The sequence below is a fragment of the Leucoraja erinacea genome, chromosome 5, assembly GCF_028641065.1.
Source record: "Leucoraja erinacea ecotype New England chromosome 5, Leri_hhj_1, whole genome shotgun sequence".
NCBI classification, from domain to species: domain Eukaryota; kingdom Metazoa; phylum Chordata; class Chondrichthyes; order Rajiformes; family Rajidae; genus Leucoraja; species Leucoraja erinaceus.
In genome coordinates this window covers 39668929-39685192 of record NC_073381.1, presented here as the reverse complement: position 1 = coordinate 39685192, position 16264 = coordinate 39668929, and the positions used below count along the sequence as shown (strand labels likewise).

At 41.7% G+C, this 16264-nt stretch overlaps 1 protein-coding gene across 1 annotated transcript in view; it reads right to left on the bottom strand.

The window, feature by feature from the left end:
• Nucleotides 1-896: 896 nt before the first annotated feature.
• Nucleotides 897-16264, bottom strand: part of laptm4a (lysosomal protein transmembrane 4 alpha) — a 29189-nt gene continuing 13821 nt past the window's right edge. The window contains exons 2-7 of the mRNA XM_055635400.1: nt 12853-12973; nt 10312-10388; nt 10091-10213; nt 6025-6120; nt 4651-4749; nt 897-1929 (exon numbers count right to left, since the gene is read on the bottom strand). Of these exons, the coding sequence (XP_055491375.1) occupies nt 1855-1929; nt 4651-4749; nt 6025-6120; nt 10091-10213; nt 10312-10388; nt 12853-12973 (591 nt within the window). The 3' untranslated portion in view covers nt 897-1854. The remainder of the gene's footprint in view (nt 1930-4650; nt 4750-6024; nt 6121-10090; nt 10214-10311; nt 10389-12852; nt 12974-16264) is intronic.

Below are 16264 nucleotides of genomic sequence, written 5' to 3'. Positions count from 1 at the left end.
GGGGCGCAAAGTCTCCAGAGGTTTCCGTTCAGGTTTCCTAAGTGGGATAGGGGCATAATAGTGTAGTAAATGATAGAAGGGAATGCAGTTAGAATAAAAAGTTATATGTGAGTATAAATTGGAGCTTGATAGACACTAAATGCTGTACACCAAAAAGGTCTTTAATCTGAATTTGCTGTACACCTAACTTTAATCTGAATTTGAATGGTTACAAGATATATCAATAGATGCAAAGAAACAGCTTTTAGTACTGTGTACTTTTCTGACTAGTTCTGATTTTTTTCAGAAGTCAAGAGAATGAACAAAAGATGAGATCAGATATAAACCCTCCCCCAACTTCCATACCCGTTACCATAATATACTATCCAAACCTTGTTCATCTATCACTTTTCTTTAATGACCTATGATGGCTCTACACTTAAAACATCTTTGTTACTCAAACCCTCCATGGGCTTCCTCCACCTCATTTCGAGTTCCTGGGAAATATTTACTTCTAAATAAGCTTTCCTCTTATTCAATTCCTTTGTTTCATCATTAACCTATGTCTAAGGCATGAACTCTGGAACTTCTTTGTGTCCCATCATTCTCCTTGTACACCTCTGATTAAAATGTTACCATGCTGTCCTTGAGCACCATTTCGCTTTAATCAGAACACACTAGCTCAGATTTGTACTAGGTTGAAAGGACAAGACAATAAAAAGTTCTAGTAGAGCAAAAGGGGAAGCTCAACTAGAACACACAAGAGGATAGATTTCATGTACATGAGCATGGAGTTTCAAAAACCAAAATGAAATGAATAAATCAGTATGATTTATCACCTTCATAAACTGCTTGGGAGTACCATATTCCAGACTCAAATGCTTTCTATCAGGTTGGGTCAAGAAATAATTCATGCATTTTCATTAGTTTAATATAACAAATTATGTTTTATTCCAGAATCAACCTATTCATTAGGTACATGGAGATACATCAGTTATTTAATTCAACTAGTCAGCTGAAAGTGAAACTTAGTTGCAACATAAATTGAAGTATTATTGTTAATCAAAACAACAAAGCCATGTGACCATTAAAATGAAACTGTTTAAACTTTATCAGCTATACAATGCAGAAAACAGCAACAATGTCTTTATTATTATTTCACACTTAAAGGATTCAAATTAAACTGAAAAGTATCTTAAAACAAATAGGAAAAAAAGTCAACAAGTGCAAATATATTTGACCCATACATTCAACAGTACACTTCCTTACTGCAAATGGACAATTCACTATTCTGAATTTACAGTGCCAAGCATTGAAGTCTATAAGCAGAAAGATGGAAGGATCAGTGGAAATATTCTGTGTAGAACACATGATTTCTGCCTCAAGAGGTTGCATTAGCGTTTAATAATGAATCACTAAGAACCTCTAGTGGTAGAAACCAAGTATTGCAATGTCAAACTGCACAGCCTTCCAGCAAAACTTTCATTGCTCATCTATTCAAATGGTCAACTTTCAAATTAATGACTAGCTTGGTCCTCTTGACTTAAAACAATCAACTTGACACTCAATGTCATACAGATAAATTTTAAATGGTTCTCATGTAATTTTGAATGAAGGATAATTCAGATGAAAATCTTGGACTGAAGTAGATGGATCAAAAACGATCACCCAGCTAATAACAAGAGATAGTTTAAAAATAGTTTCAATATTCAAGGTTTAGTTTTAATCACTGTTGCATACAAAATATAAATCTCCTAGACACGAGGATTTACTCAAACACAGTATTGCTCTTATAAAGTTTCAAAGCTTAAATGCAAGATAAACAGATTCAAATTTAAGAGAAATCACTCATTTTGCTTTTGATTTACATTGTGTTCAAGCAGGCATGTATGGAGGCGGAGGTTCCTTCTCCGGCATCTTCACAGCCATTTCGTAGGTTGGGAGCACATACTAAAACAAATAATTGTGAAAGTCAGCTGTACCATTTCAACAAAAATATCTTAAAGTGCATTTAAGTTAGTAATTGAATTAAGAACTATGTAGGATTTTAGTTAATATGACATTTGAAAGAGATCAAGCTATGATGTACCAAATAGAAGAAAACACTCTACATACTTGGGCATCATTGACTACACCAAGCATCCAAAATCTGTATATGAAATAATCTTGCCAGTGTCATGTCCCTGCCCAAGAAAACAATGTATGGTACAGAATCCAAGACAAAGATGCCTAATAAATAAAGTTAAGTATGTACATTTGGGCTTGGGGCAGGTTGCAAACAAGGGATAAAGGTAAGCTGAAGTATACAGGGAAAATTGAACAAAGATAGACAAAATGCTGGAGTAACTCAGCAACACAGGCAGCATCTCTGAATAGAAGGAATGGGTGACGTTTTGGGTCGAGAGCTTTCTTCCGGCTGAGTCAGGGGAGATAAAGAAATAAAGAAGTGATAGGTGTGAAAACGTGACATCAAAGGGGATGGTGATCAAGGAAAATGTCGAATAGACAATTTTTAGATAGGACAAGGTGATAGATAAAATTTAAACAAGGGTCAAACTGACTGGACAGTCAGACTGGTTAGAGAACTAGGAAGAGTAAGGGATGGAGAGAGTGGAAAGCAAGGGCTACTTGAAGTTAGAGAAGTCAATATTCATACCACTGGGGTGTAAGCTGCCCATGCTAAATGCTGTTCCTCCAATTTGCACTGGGCCTCATTCAGACAATGGAGGAGGCCCATGACTCCACTCTTTCTCCTAGCTAAAAATGATCTATGTATGGGTGGGGAGGGGGGGCTTCGCTACTGCTATTCTAGTATTTAAGTGCAACAGGGGTACGCCAAGTAACAGGCTAATGGGCATTACATCAGTGGAAAGGAATTCCTGGTGAAAATCCCAAGGGATATGTACATTTAAGAAGATTGGAACTGATCAGAGATACCCTGCATGGCATTGCGTGAGGAAACCCTGTACTACTAATCTAACCAAGTTTCTTTTTGAGGAAGTAACCAAGATTGATGAAGACAGGACTTTAACAGATGTGATGAGTTTCTAGACAGTCAGCTGGCCCAGAGCTTAAACAGACACATGGGATCCAAGGTAAGTTGATGCATTTCAGTCAAAAATTGGCTTAGTGATGGATAAAGAAAATAGCTGTAGAAGATAATCTTTCTATTTGGAAGTCTGTGACTAGCATTGTATCTGCCACCACCCTTGTTATTCACGATATATATTATCATTTTAGATGTAAATCAAGGTGATGTGATTGGTATGTTTGTGGAATGAATGAAAATTGATGGTGTTGAAGGTTCCAAGCCTGCAACAGGGTATAGATCAGATGGAAAACTGATTGGCAGATGGAATTTAAGGCCAAGAGTAACTTGCTGCATTTAGCAAAGTCAAATAGGGATTGAACACAAACAGCAAATGGTGGGACATTAAGGAATGTTGATGAACAAAGATATTGTGTTTTGTCTATCGTTTTTTTGAAAATAACACACAGATGAGAAGGCAGAATGAAGCATGCTTGTCTTTATAGATCAGCCTATAAAATATAAAAGTTAGGTTATGAAATTACAACTTTGCACAACACTAGTTAGACCACACGTGGGAGTATAGTGTGCAGTTTTGGATGCCTCGCCACAGGAAGGTGGTGGCCGCCCTGGAGTAAGCACTGCAACGTTTCCTGTATTGGAGGATGCTAATCATGGAGAGAGATTGCATAGGCTAGGCATGGTTTTCTCCAAAGCAAATTAGGTTATTGAAGGAACTGCAGAGCTTTCTAAACAAACAGCTGTGGTGAACATTATTCAGCATTGCAAAAGGTAATATTTGATAGGATTGTTTCTCAAGACATTGCAGTAACAATGATCTGACTCCGGGCAACCAGGGGTAAGCTATTGATAGGAATGAGATAGGTGGATGGATGAATGCACTTGTTGAGCTGAACACTGATGGGGAAGTTAAGAATGGACCCAACCTTCTAATACTACAAATCAATTCTAGAACATGCACCAAAATATGCTAACATAGAATACTGAAACTGGTTCCTTTCTAAACATTTGGTGTAGTAATTATTTGAGCAACATTATTTTTTATTTCTGTACATGCTACAATTTGAAAACACAGGAATATTTCAATCCTACAACATACTCACGTGTTAAATTGTGCTATGGGATTGAACGTAATCTGATATTCCCATAATAGGCAAATAAAGTATTCAGAAAGACAACGTGATTACTTTTAAAAAGTGCCCAATAAATAAGAAATTACAAAAAGTTGTTAAAAAATGTTGCATCTACTTAGTCTCATTATTGTTTTGTTACATTTTCAATACCGAAGCCAAAAACAAATTCATGGCCCAAATAATTTGCTTGAATGAGAATACATTGACAAACTCCATGACCAAGTCATAATACCACTTGACAATTATGTATAGCTTTCGTACAATTGATGCAATTTCATGATTGAGATTACATGATTAGTTATAATAAGAATTTGGACATTTAAAAAATTAAAACCAGTGCTTCAAAGGTTATGTCACGGAGATGAAATGTACCCAATAAAAAGAGTTCTGTAGAGATGAAGACAGGACAGTTCGAAATTTACACCATTTAAGATGTAAAAAGAGAAAAAAGCAGATACAACCCTTCAATTCGATCCTTTTTTTGCATACCTGTATTGGTGTTTCAAAAGCTGGATATACAGCTATCTCAGGTGTGTTTCTGTTGTTGATGTACTTGTAGCAGTTCCAAACACAGTTAATGAAGTAAGCCTGCAAGACATGAGAGAAAATTAATGCATTTACCCATAATTGGTTCTGTTTGATGTAGCAAAACATTGGTAGATTTCTAGTTCAAAATGAAACAATTCCAAATAAGAGTAGAAATAAGGAAACGCAGGTGCCAGTTCACAATAAAAAAGACAAAGTACTGCAGTAACTCAGTAGGTCAGGGAGCATCTCTGGAGAACATGGATAAGGCCTGAAGAGGGGGCCTAACCCCAAAACAACACCTATTTATGTTTTCCAGAGATGCTGCTTGACTTGCTGAGTTTGTGGGTGCTCCCCCACACCCCACCCCCAATAAGTATATGTGGTCAAGTAAATTGTTCTTAATGCCAGGAACCAGATAGACAGGGATTTGTTAATAGAATTTTAAACACATAAGATGTTTGAATAAAAAAGACTGCTTTCATGTATTAGAGCAGGTGGAGAGGATAAATGTCAATGATAAACTGGACGTGTTTTATTAAAAAAAAACAGATACTACATGATGCAAGAATGGCTCATTATCAGAGAATGTATCGTAGACCACATTTCTAACAGACCAAAGAAATAGTGAAAGAACAATTAATGAATTACAGTAAAAATAGAACTCATTGGAAATACTCAACGTCAGATATCTTCTGCAGAGATAAACAGAACTAATGTTTCAATCAATAATCTTTAATCAGTATACTTCCAACATTTGGCTTTTTTATTTCCAGGTTTCTAGCCTTGGCATTCATTTTATTTTTCCGTTAATGAGGAAGAAAACTGAAGACGGCCAGTGGGTAGACAAATAAGAATTGACGAAGTGCATCAAAATCAGGTTCCCATGGCCATAGTGGCACAGCAGTTTTAACAACGTTGCTGCACAGCTCCCGTCATCTGGGTTCATTCCATTTCATATTAAACACTAATTTACATTTTCATTACTAATATTTAGCACTGTAACCACTATTCTGGATTCAAAATAAATTTTCATAGCATAGCATATCAATCAGAGCAAAACTAATCTCACAGCAATCAGTAATGTAGTGTTTCTATGTTCACACTATGTCTGAGGGAGCTTTTCCTGTGTCCCGATCTACTCACAACTGAGGGATGTTTTAGTTAGTAGATTAATTGGAAATCGTATATAATGCAGAAAATTGGATGGGGTGGGGTGGGAATTTAATGCCTTTGATCAAAGCTTGATCTGTTCTGATTAATTAAATACATTGTTTTTTACCTTAGAAGAAACATGGCATACAAAACATTACTTTGACACTGCTTCTCCCACCTTACCTTAATAGTTATAATAATGGTAAAAGAAAGCAGAACCATCAGCAGAAGGCAACTGGAGTCCAAAGCAAGTAGGTCATCCTTGTAAGGAAAATCAGGCTGTAAAAAGGTAAAGAAATTAGGTGCTGTACATATTAAATGTTAACTTACAATTATAACACTTCTATTTAATACTGTAACCACTATTGTGGATTTAAAAAGTCATAGCACATCAGTCAGAGCAAAAAAAAAATGCAGCTGTGTAGCGGCACCATACGTGATGAATAAAGATGAGTCGTCAGGCCGGTTTAAAGAATCATTTATTCGGTGGTAGTTGGTGTGCTAACTATAATACAACGTTGTTGCAGCTGAGCGAGGTTGTTCCCTCGTGCTCAGCTGCCAGTTGACTCTGTAGGTCTCGCGATGAGAGAGCTTTTGTATCAGGACACTCCCTCTAGCCCATGACGTCACGTGCCCGCCCTCGTATCTCCTGACGAGGGTTCGAGCACGAGTGGCCCTGTTTAGGCTGACGCCGCAGGACCCCCCCCCAGAACCAGAGGAAGGAATAGAATGGTCGAAGGCGGCTCCTGCATGTGTGTCGGGGACACCTCGGGCGAGTGTCGGGACGGAGGCTCCACGGGCGCAGTGACGCTCTGCGTGGGCGATCCCGAGGTACCGAGGGGTGCGAGAGGACCGATGCAGAAGCCGCTGGTCGGAAGAGACACAGCCGTATCTCCTCGACCAGCGAAGGGAGTGTCCTGAGAAATACGTCCCCCAACAACGGCTGGGAGACGTCGGCAACAAGGAAGGAAAATAACGGCCGAGGGCAGCTCCTACACGTGGGCTGGGAACACCCCGGGCGAGAGTCGGGAAGGAGGCTCCACGGGCGCAGTGACGCTCTGCGTGGGCGATCACGAGGTACCGAGGGGTGCGAGGGGACCGATGCAGAAGCCGCCGGAGATAAAATAAACAAAACAATTCCTGAACCAGGCGTGGAAAAACAGTTAACACAAAATGAACAGCAACAAGAAAAATTACAGTGCCATCAGCGTCCAAAGTTCAAATTGTCCATAGTGCAGAATAGTGTTGCAGTGATGGCATCCAACCCGGAAGATGGCGCTGTGGCCGGTAGTCAGGCTGCAGTGACGGCAGTCGTCTTGACGGTGGCGCTGTTGCCGGTAGTCAGGCTGCAGTGACGGCATCCGGCTGGAAGGTGGCGCGGTGACGGTGGTGAGGCTGCAGCGACGGAGGCTGACCTGTCGGTGGCGCAGTTGCCGGTGGTCGTGCTGCAGTGACGGCATCCGGCCGGAAGGTGGTGCTGTGGACGGTGAGTTTGTGTTTCTCTTCCGGCCGGCCGCGGCGGCCATGTTTGTAGTTGTTCGGCCGCGTGTTTCAGGCAGCCGCGGTGGCCATTTTGCCTAACGGCTGAAGCGGACTTCGCCAGCGATTGAATCCCTGGGCCGGACAGGCAGACAGCGCCCAGGGATCTTCAGTGTCCATGCCGGTGAGGTGAAGAAAGGGCTTCTTCGGCAGGCGCCCCAGGTAAGCCCGAGCTATCGGGTGGCTAGGCCCTGGGCAGCGGCCGGCCTGTTGCAGTGCCGGGTCTGCCGGTGAGGTGCAAGGCGCGGAGCCGTGGCCGCGCCGAGTCCTTTTGCTGGGCCGGGTCTGCTGCCGTGTCCGCGGTGAGGCCCGGTGCGGTGCAGGGTATGGGCCTAGCCTGTTGTCGGGAGCGGGAGAGCGGCAGGTACTCTCTCTCTCTCTCTGCTCCCGGGGCCGTCGGGCGTGTTAGCGTTGCTGTGGGGCAGGAGGCTGCTAAACTCGCAGCTCCTGCAGCAGCTGGTGGAGCAGCGGCGGCTGATAAAGCCTCTCTGCTCCAGTGGTCGGCTCCGGGCAGGTCATGCTGGGGAGTTCGGCGGCCGTCGCACAAGGCGGCTCGCGTAGTTGCCGGGAGCGGGAGAGCGGCAGCTTGTGGGGAAGAGGCGGCATACCTCACTGCAGGGCCGAGTTGGCTGCAGCATCGTTCTGCAGGGCTGGGCAGCCAGCTGCAGACATCACGTCTCCATACGTGATGAATAAAGATGAGTCGTCAGGCCGGTTTAAAGAATCATTTATTCGGTGGTAGTTGGAGCGCTAACTATAATACAACGTTGTTGCAGCTGAGCGAGGTTGTTCCCTGCTCAGCTGCCAGTTGACTCTGAAGGTCTCGCGATGAGAGAGCTTTTGTATCAGGACACTCCCTCTAGCCCATGACGTCACGTGCCCGCCCTCGTATCTCCTGACGAGGGTTCGAGCATGAGTGGCCCTGTTTAGGCTGACGCCATAGCTGCATTATTAATTAGCAATATGAATAATTTTATCTTATTACGGAAATCATATATTTACAAGTTGCTCCCAGATCACAAAAAAGTCAGAAATGCAGCCTTCAACCGCATTCCCACATGATAAAGGATGCCTATAGCCCTACAGCAGCCAGCAAATCCATGTCGCCGGTCTCCCAACTGTTTATATGTACAAGTTCAAACAAGTCAAGCTTTCAAAACCTGGGGAGGACCTGTATACAATATTCTGGTAGTTCAAGTTAAACATACTCCAACACCAACATCAACATTTTACAAGTACTTCACTGGCATTAAAATATTTAACCACAAGCATATCTAAAGAACAATCACATTTTGAAAGGTCTGGGCATAAATGAGATGATAATTACACAATACTAAAAATAAAGAGTGCTATGTCCACATCTAGATTCCAGTCTGCCAATTATCATGCCATATAAGAGCTTTAGAAGCCAATGGTATGGAACAATGTTATTCAATGGAAGGAGACTTTTGGGTAACTTGGTTATGCAGAGCTGCCAAGTTTTGTCAGAGCATTTCATTATTCTAGTACCTGAAAATCAGTATTTTGTTGAGGAAATCAGTATTTTTACGCGGTGCCAGTTTTTTTAATGTGCGCTCATACCCATGTAAGAGTACAAGGATGCATAACTTTGCTACCAATTGACATGTCTTCTACGCACCTTACTTGACGGTCCATCCATTGCCATCTCTTTGTATACTGCAGTTTGAATGGCTGCTTCCTGCTTTTAGCACCGGATGATGATGTAAAAGCCATTTTGGAAGCCTTCCACTCCCCCCCCTCTCGCTCCCTCTCCCCTTATCTCCATCCCTCCCCTTCTCTCCATCCCTCCCGCGCACTCTCCCCCCTCCCTCTTCTCTCCCTCCCACCCTCCATCTCTCCTCCCTTTTTATCCTCCCTCCCATTCCCTTCCTCCCTCCTTCTCCTTCTTCTCCCTCTCTCCACCCTCCCTCTCTCCCCCTTGTGCCCACCCACCGTTCTGTAAAATCAAGGCCAATCCCAATGTAACTGCAATCCCACTGGTAACCTTTCACCACTAGGCTTATCCCGAATTCTACCACTGCCTGAAAAATAATCAAAGGCTCAAAGAGAATTTCAAAGACTCATTGTTATACGAGAATTTTCCTGAACAGTCTGTGACCCATAGCACTGTGGCTATAGCGCTATGTGTAAAGCCCATAGCGCTCCAGCCAGTAGCGCTATATTTAGAACCCACAGCGCTATAGCCGACAGCTCTTCGTTTAAATTCCCACGCATTAAACTGACAGCGCTCTGTTTAAACCTGGAGTGGGACAGGCAGTGACTCTGGAGAGAAGGAATAGGTGACGTTTCTGGTCGAGACCCCTTCTTTGGACTGAACTGAACTCCGTATTTAAAATCCGTATTTAACAACACAAAATCGTACATCAGTATTCTTATCGCGTTTCCGTACAAAATACGGAAAATCCGTACTACTTGGCTGCTCTGGGTATGCAATCAACAAATCAAAAATGATCTACCATTTTAAATAAAGCAAGCTTATGTTATTTTCCCAAAGCAACATTAATGATTTGGGAATGAATTTTGTACTTTACAAAGCCAGGCTACATTTAATCAAAATGAACATTTAAAACACATACAGAAATACTGAAATCAAGGATGTGTTTTGAAATACTAGTATTGGTGTATGCAAAGTTAATATCTGCTAATTGTAAAAAAAGAAAATGCACATTTCACAGATCAACAAGCTTACCAATTGGCTAAGATAGTCCTTGATCCTGGGAACATAGGTGAGAGAGCTGATGGCAACAAGGCAAGAAAGGGCAAAATTGAACAACAAGTAGCAGAAGAAAGGAATCAGCCATCCTCCACGATGCTGGATGAAGAGGAAATAGTAAAGAGAAAGTCAGGTGAATTTGCAATTACAAAGATTACAATTTTAGTGGACAAAATTCTTAGCATGAAAATACTTACAGTGACAGCACCATACACCAACATGGCACTGATAGTAAACATCAAAAGAGAGATGGTAAACCCAACACAAGCATTTTCTAAACAAAAAGAAAATAGAAAATAATGAAACAAATTCATGAAAACAGAATTTAATTTTAAAAAATTCATCAGGTCTATTGGAATATTTGGAAAAACTGCCAGGTTTGTAATTTAAACTTTATACGCAAGCCATGGAGGCATCATTCAATTGCTATACTATTTCCAAGAGAAGGGAACTCCAATATCATAAACAGGGCTGTCAGATGGCTTCAACAACAAAGCAAATTCAAACTAGACTGCTAGTCTTGGACAATCAAAAAAAACCATCTAGCTGGCTTAAATAACTGAGTATTTCTCAATAAAAAGACACCTTCAATTAATAATTCTCTTTAGCTCTGATTGCAAATTCACCAAGTTCACATGTGCTGGAAATTGATTTTCTACATTTGGGAATCAGTTCTTTAAGAACCGGCTATGGTAAAGATTGATATCATTCTGCATTTCAAACAAGCTAGTAATTTGAAATGAAAATGGAGAATAATCCCAAGTGTTAATATCGTTTTTTGTCTTAACATCAATCCTATTGTCTTGTTCAGACAATATAAATAAACAGTTTCCAATGATAAAAGTAGTTGGTCCAAATTGTTTACCCTGCAACAATTGTACTATTATCAATAATGGATTTCAGGAATCAATATTAATACTAGCTTTAGTCCAATTCAACCGCTATTTATGTTTTGATTTTACGTTCAAAGTATGCATTAATGATGGATCAATTTCAGCACAGCTATAGTACATGCAAAAATGTTTCTCTGGCATCTAGGGACTGACGGAGGATTTTCCCAGGGATTCATATTTAAATGGAAATACACAAATTGCAGATGAAAATCAATGGCACACAAATTATATTGTGTATTGTCAATGGTGAGACCACATGGAGCACTGTGTGCAGCTATAGGAAGGATGTCATTAAGTTGGAAAGGGTGGAAGAGTCACCTGGAAATGAATAGGAAGAAATTGGATCAGCAGAAACTGTTTTTTTTTTTAAAACTTAACGAGTGCAGGGGGGTGAGGGGGCAACTGTAGAGGTTTACTAGATTATGAGGGGCATGTGAACAGTTTTTTTCCTGCAGGGCGGATTCTAAAAATAGAGGGCAAAGGAGCAAGGCGAGAGTTTTAAGAGCAACCTCAGAGACTTTTGCATCGAGAAGGTGATCCACACCAGGAATGAGCTGCCAGAGAAAACTATAGAAGCAGAAACAATTATTGTTTAAAAAAAAAAACATTTGCAGAAATATAGATGGGAAATGTTTGGAGGGTTATGGACCAAATGTAGGTAAATGGTACTAACCCAGTATGTCAACTTGGTCGGCATGGACAGGGTGGGCTGAAGGGCCTGTAAGTCACCTATCTAATAGTCACAGCTCTATGACGATTACTAGGTAGGTTACATACATACCTGAAAAAAACATTTTGTTTGCATTTGCCTCATCCTCATTTTTTAATATAGTGGCTTTGACATACTTGGTCACAGTGCTTTCACTACCCCCACACCACAAATCTCCCTTTGTTTATTTTACACAAGAACTGTACAGTCCTTTGTCTAGAATAGGCAGTGTTTTTAAAATAGTAAAAAAACAAATCGACAACTATTTATTTCATCCTGATGTCTGGCAAACAGGAAAAATAAAAACCTGGTTCGAACAGTTGAAGTTTAGGAACACTATTACTGATGCTGCTTTGTAACTTGTAGTTGAGAAGTTAAATTTTAGTTCAGGGATGAGCACGCAAGGTATAGGATGGCATGTCATTAAAATGTACCAGAGCATAACCATCGGAGGTTGTAAATTCCATCCTTCAAATGAAATGCTAAACTGAGATTTGGGCTTCTCCCTTGCCAAGTAGGCTAGTAAACAATCACAATATAAATGCCTCAGTATTATACTGTTTACAGAACCTTGCTGTGCATAAATTGCAATAATGCTTGTAGTTCAAAACAGTGTATCTCAAGTTTAAAAAAAAAGTTAAACATCACTTGTTTAGATGTTTCATCAAATTTGATCTGGACTACTGGGTTCAGTTCAGACCACTACACACTGAACATGTATAACAAGAATTATATTAGAATTATATTCTGCCAATGGATTGCATTATCTATAGAGTTAAGGACATTTTGGGGCAACTTAGTTGGTATTTAAAATATCTAAAGTAATGTTCCTTCTTGTGAAAATTTGATCAAAGTACATGTCCTTTAAGTCAGCCCATGCCGAGGAATTTAGTCATCATCTTCTCTCTCCGACCCCCACCAAATGTAGCAAAAGATAGAAATTCTTCTGCAAAAGTTAATGAACATTGAGTTTCATCTCTCTCAAAGCTGTGTCTGCCACTATAAGAATAAGTTTCTGGATCAAGTGTTTCATAGGTGGACAAACCAATATGTTTGTCAAAAGGAGGAAAATCATTGCATTTAAGTAATCTAATCATCTTCTAAGGAATAAAAGAAATATCAGTTATTTCTCATACCTGTTACTCTGTCTGAGGAATAATAGTTTCCAATAACTTCATACTGTATATCCAGTGGGGGCACAGTTTCAGGGTGAGTTACCGCCACAGTCAACAAAATGCCCATCAGCAAATTCACCACCTATTCAAAAATGTAAACACAATGTTAAAAAAGTTTCAAATATTTACCAACATCCATTACCAAGCAAAAAGTTACCAATAAATCTAATTTGTGCAATATTTACATTAGACAGTAGCATCTGATGTAATATATAGAGCAACTGTTTAAGCACAGAAGTGTCAATTTCAACAAGATGAAAGTCATCTGAAAGCTTTGCATAAAGAGATGGAAAGTATTACAGGTGCACAACCTTTTATCCGACAGCCTTGGGACCAGACACTTTTCGTAATTTGGAATTTGTCGGTCTTCGGAATGGAAATTTTTTAGCGTAGATTTTAATGGCTGGCTCAGTGGTAGAGTGCTCGGCTCATATCCGCAAGGTCGCGAGTTTGCGCCTTGATCCCGGCAGTTCCTCGGTCGCGAGTTTGAGTCTTCAGTGTAGTTTTTTTCTTGCAGAATAAATGTCTGTATGAAATGCAGTGTGTTGAATGAATTCCTGAATTTGTAAATGTGACCGCAGCATTGAATCACCTCCCGCACTCATGTCACCCTAGCGGGGCTTCATGCCCTAAGGCGGCCTAAGGCGGCATTTTCACACTCTTATATCCGTGTGCAGCAGAGACGCCAAACGTGAGCTTTGGTGTGCAGACGACATCCTGGAAAAAATGTCTGGTTTCTTCCAGGTAGGCGATATACCCTCCCGTGCAATATACCCTCCACTTCTCTTTTTAGTTCCCCTTTCTTCCAGGACCGATCCGAGGTTCCGCTGTCACCTCTGCGGGCCACCCTCGGTGAACGCTCACTCAACTTTGTCTTGGGATTCCTACTCTCCCGGTCAATGTACCCTCACCTTCTCTTTTATGAATGGGGATTTAGTTCCCCTTTCGTCGAGGACCGACCGGAGGTTCCGCTGTCACCTCTGCGGGCCGCCCTCGGTGAACGTCCTGTCTCCCTGTCCCTGGGATAGCAGGGGGTGATCAAACAGCACAATACCCCCCTCCCCCAACTCCAGAGGAATCCGCTCCCCGATGGGCCGCTACGGCGACAAGTGGCAGTTCGCCCACAGCCCGAGAACAAGACGCACCTTGCGCACCAGCAGCAGCTGCCCCTCTGGAGTTGGAGCGGGGCTGGGCTGGAGTTGCTGATCTGGGATCTCCGTGCTTGCAGTGGGCCTGGAGGTCGGTGTCCCGATGAGGGGGCACAGCTCGGGCTGTGGGCGAACTGCCACTTGTCGACGTAGCGGCCCATTGGGGAGCGGCTCCTGGTGGTCTCGATGTCTCCCGCTAGTTCGCAGTTTTCCTCTGGAGTTGGAACGGGGCTGGGCTGCTGCTGGCTGCGGGTCTCTGGGATCTCCGTGCTTGCAGTGGGCCTGGGGGTCGGTGTCCCGTTGGTCCTGACATCTCCGGTGACTGGCATTGCCGACGTGAAGACAGTGCAAAGCCCCCACGCCGGTGCAATGGGCGGGGAGCTGGAGAGGGGAGGGAAGGGGTCACACACATGGCCGGGAAGCAGAGGGGTGTAGGTGGGGTGAAACTGAAGGGAGCGACAATCTGCAGCTCCCTGCCCGCTGAGATAAAAAAGTTCCCAAGCAAGACTCACGATACACTGTGTATCGTGAGTCTACCGTGGGAACTTTTTTAACTCAGCGGGCAGACAGCAGCATATTGTCAATTATTAACCCTCCCGCGCAATATACCCTCACCTTCTCTTTTATGGATGGGGATTTAGTTCCCCTTTCTTCGAGGACCGACCGGAGGTTCCTCTGTCACCTCTGCGGGCCGCCCTCCGTGAACGTTTTCAAGGACCTTTTTTCAAGGACTGAAAAAATGTCGCTATTCGGAGGTTTTCGTTATTTGGATCTTCGGATAAAAGGTTGTGCACCTGTAATGTAATGATTGAATGCTCAGGCAAAGAGCATTCAATTTCATCCTTCAATAATTCTGCAAAGCAGCAATGTTACAATCAAAGTTATTCACTTGGAATTTGGAATACAATTAGGAAGGCCAAGGATCAACAAACTTGTCTTCACCAACAGTGGTGCTGGTGGAAAGTGTTAATAACTTCGAGTTCCCGGACGTGCATATCTCAGAAGATCTGTCGGGACCCAGCACATTGATTAAATCATAAAGAAATCCCATAAACACCTCTACTTCCTCAGAAGATATAGGAGATTTGGTATGTCGATGAGTACTCTCTTAAACTTCTACAAGCAGGGCTCGAAATTAACGGTTGCCTGCGTGCCAATGGCCACCTAAAGTCCCGCCAGGTAACCAAAAAGCGGTGTCATTTTGCCCGTTCGTTCAACTCAGGATTGCCAAACCATCCGGAAGAGAATACTCTTTTTATTCAGGTGTTCACAAAAAGTATACAATAATTGAATATTTTCTGGTGGATTCAAAACTTATCCCTTTTACACTTAATCCCAAATACCACAATAACATCATTTCTGACCATTGTCCATTACCTTCTCCTTAAAACTAGAAGGAATGCATAATTAAAAAAAGTTCTGGAGATTTAATCCACAAATACTAACTGAGCCAAGTTGTTGTGACTACTTGAAGCAACAGATGGAATTATTCTATGAGACAAACGACACATCCGGTATTTCGGCTATATTATTGTGGGAATCTTTCAAGGCCTTTATCAGAGGCTGCATTATCACGTACCGAGCTTTTCAAAATTAAAAAAACAGGTTGGAACAATTGGAATTAGAAACACAGATTAAACAGCTTGACTGAGAAAATGTGATTGATCCATCTACTATTAAGCATAATAAGATAGCAGCATTAAAATTTAAATTAAATCAGATCCTCTCGCAAAAGTTATTAAGATATTTCAATACACTAAGCACAAAAATTTTGAATTTGGTGATAAACCGCAAGCTTCTGGCACACCAACTGAGAAAAATGGAAAAAGATCATACTATTCAAAAAATTTGATCAGGAAAAGGTGCTCACACTTCCCAAAGACATTAATGAAAGATTCCTAAAGTTCTATCAAAATCTATATGCAATCAATCAACCTTTATTGTCATCTTGCAAGCAACAGTTGTACAGTGCAAAATGAAAAGACGTTTCCCAGGGAATAGCGGAGCATCGCACATGAAATTTAAAACATTTCACACGTAATAACACTAAAAACAATCCAGTCCCTGATGGAACAGTATAAATAGTTAAAAGCAGGTAAAACACAACGTTAAAATACAATAAACCAATCATAAAAATGTCCGGGGCAGCTGATTTGAGTGGCCAGTGCCAGTTATTAAAGTGTCCGTGCCAGCCCGTGCCAGCCGCAGAATCAAGTAACTGTGAG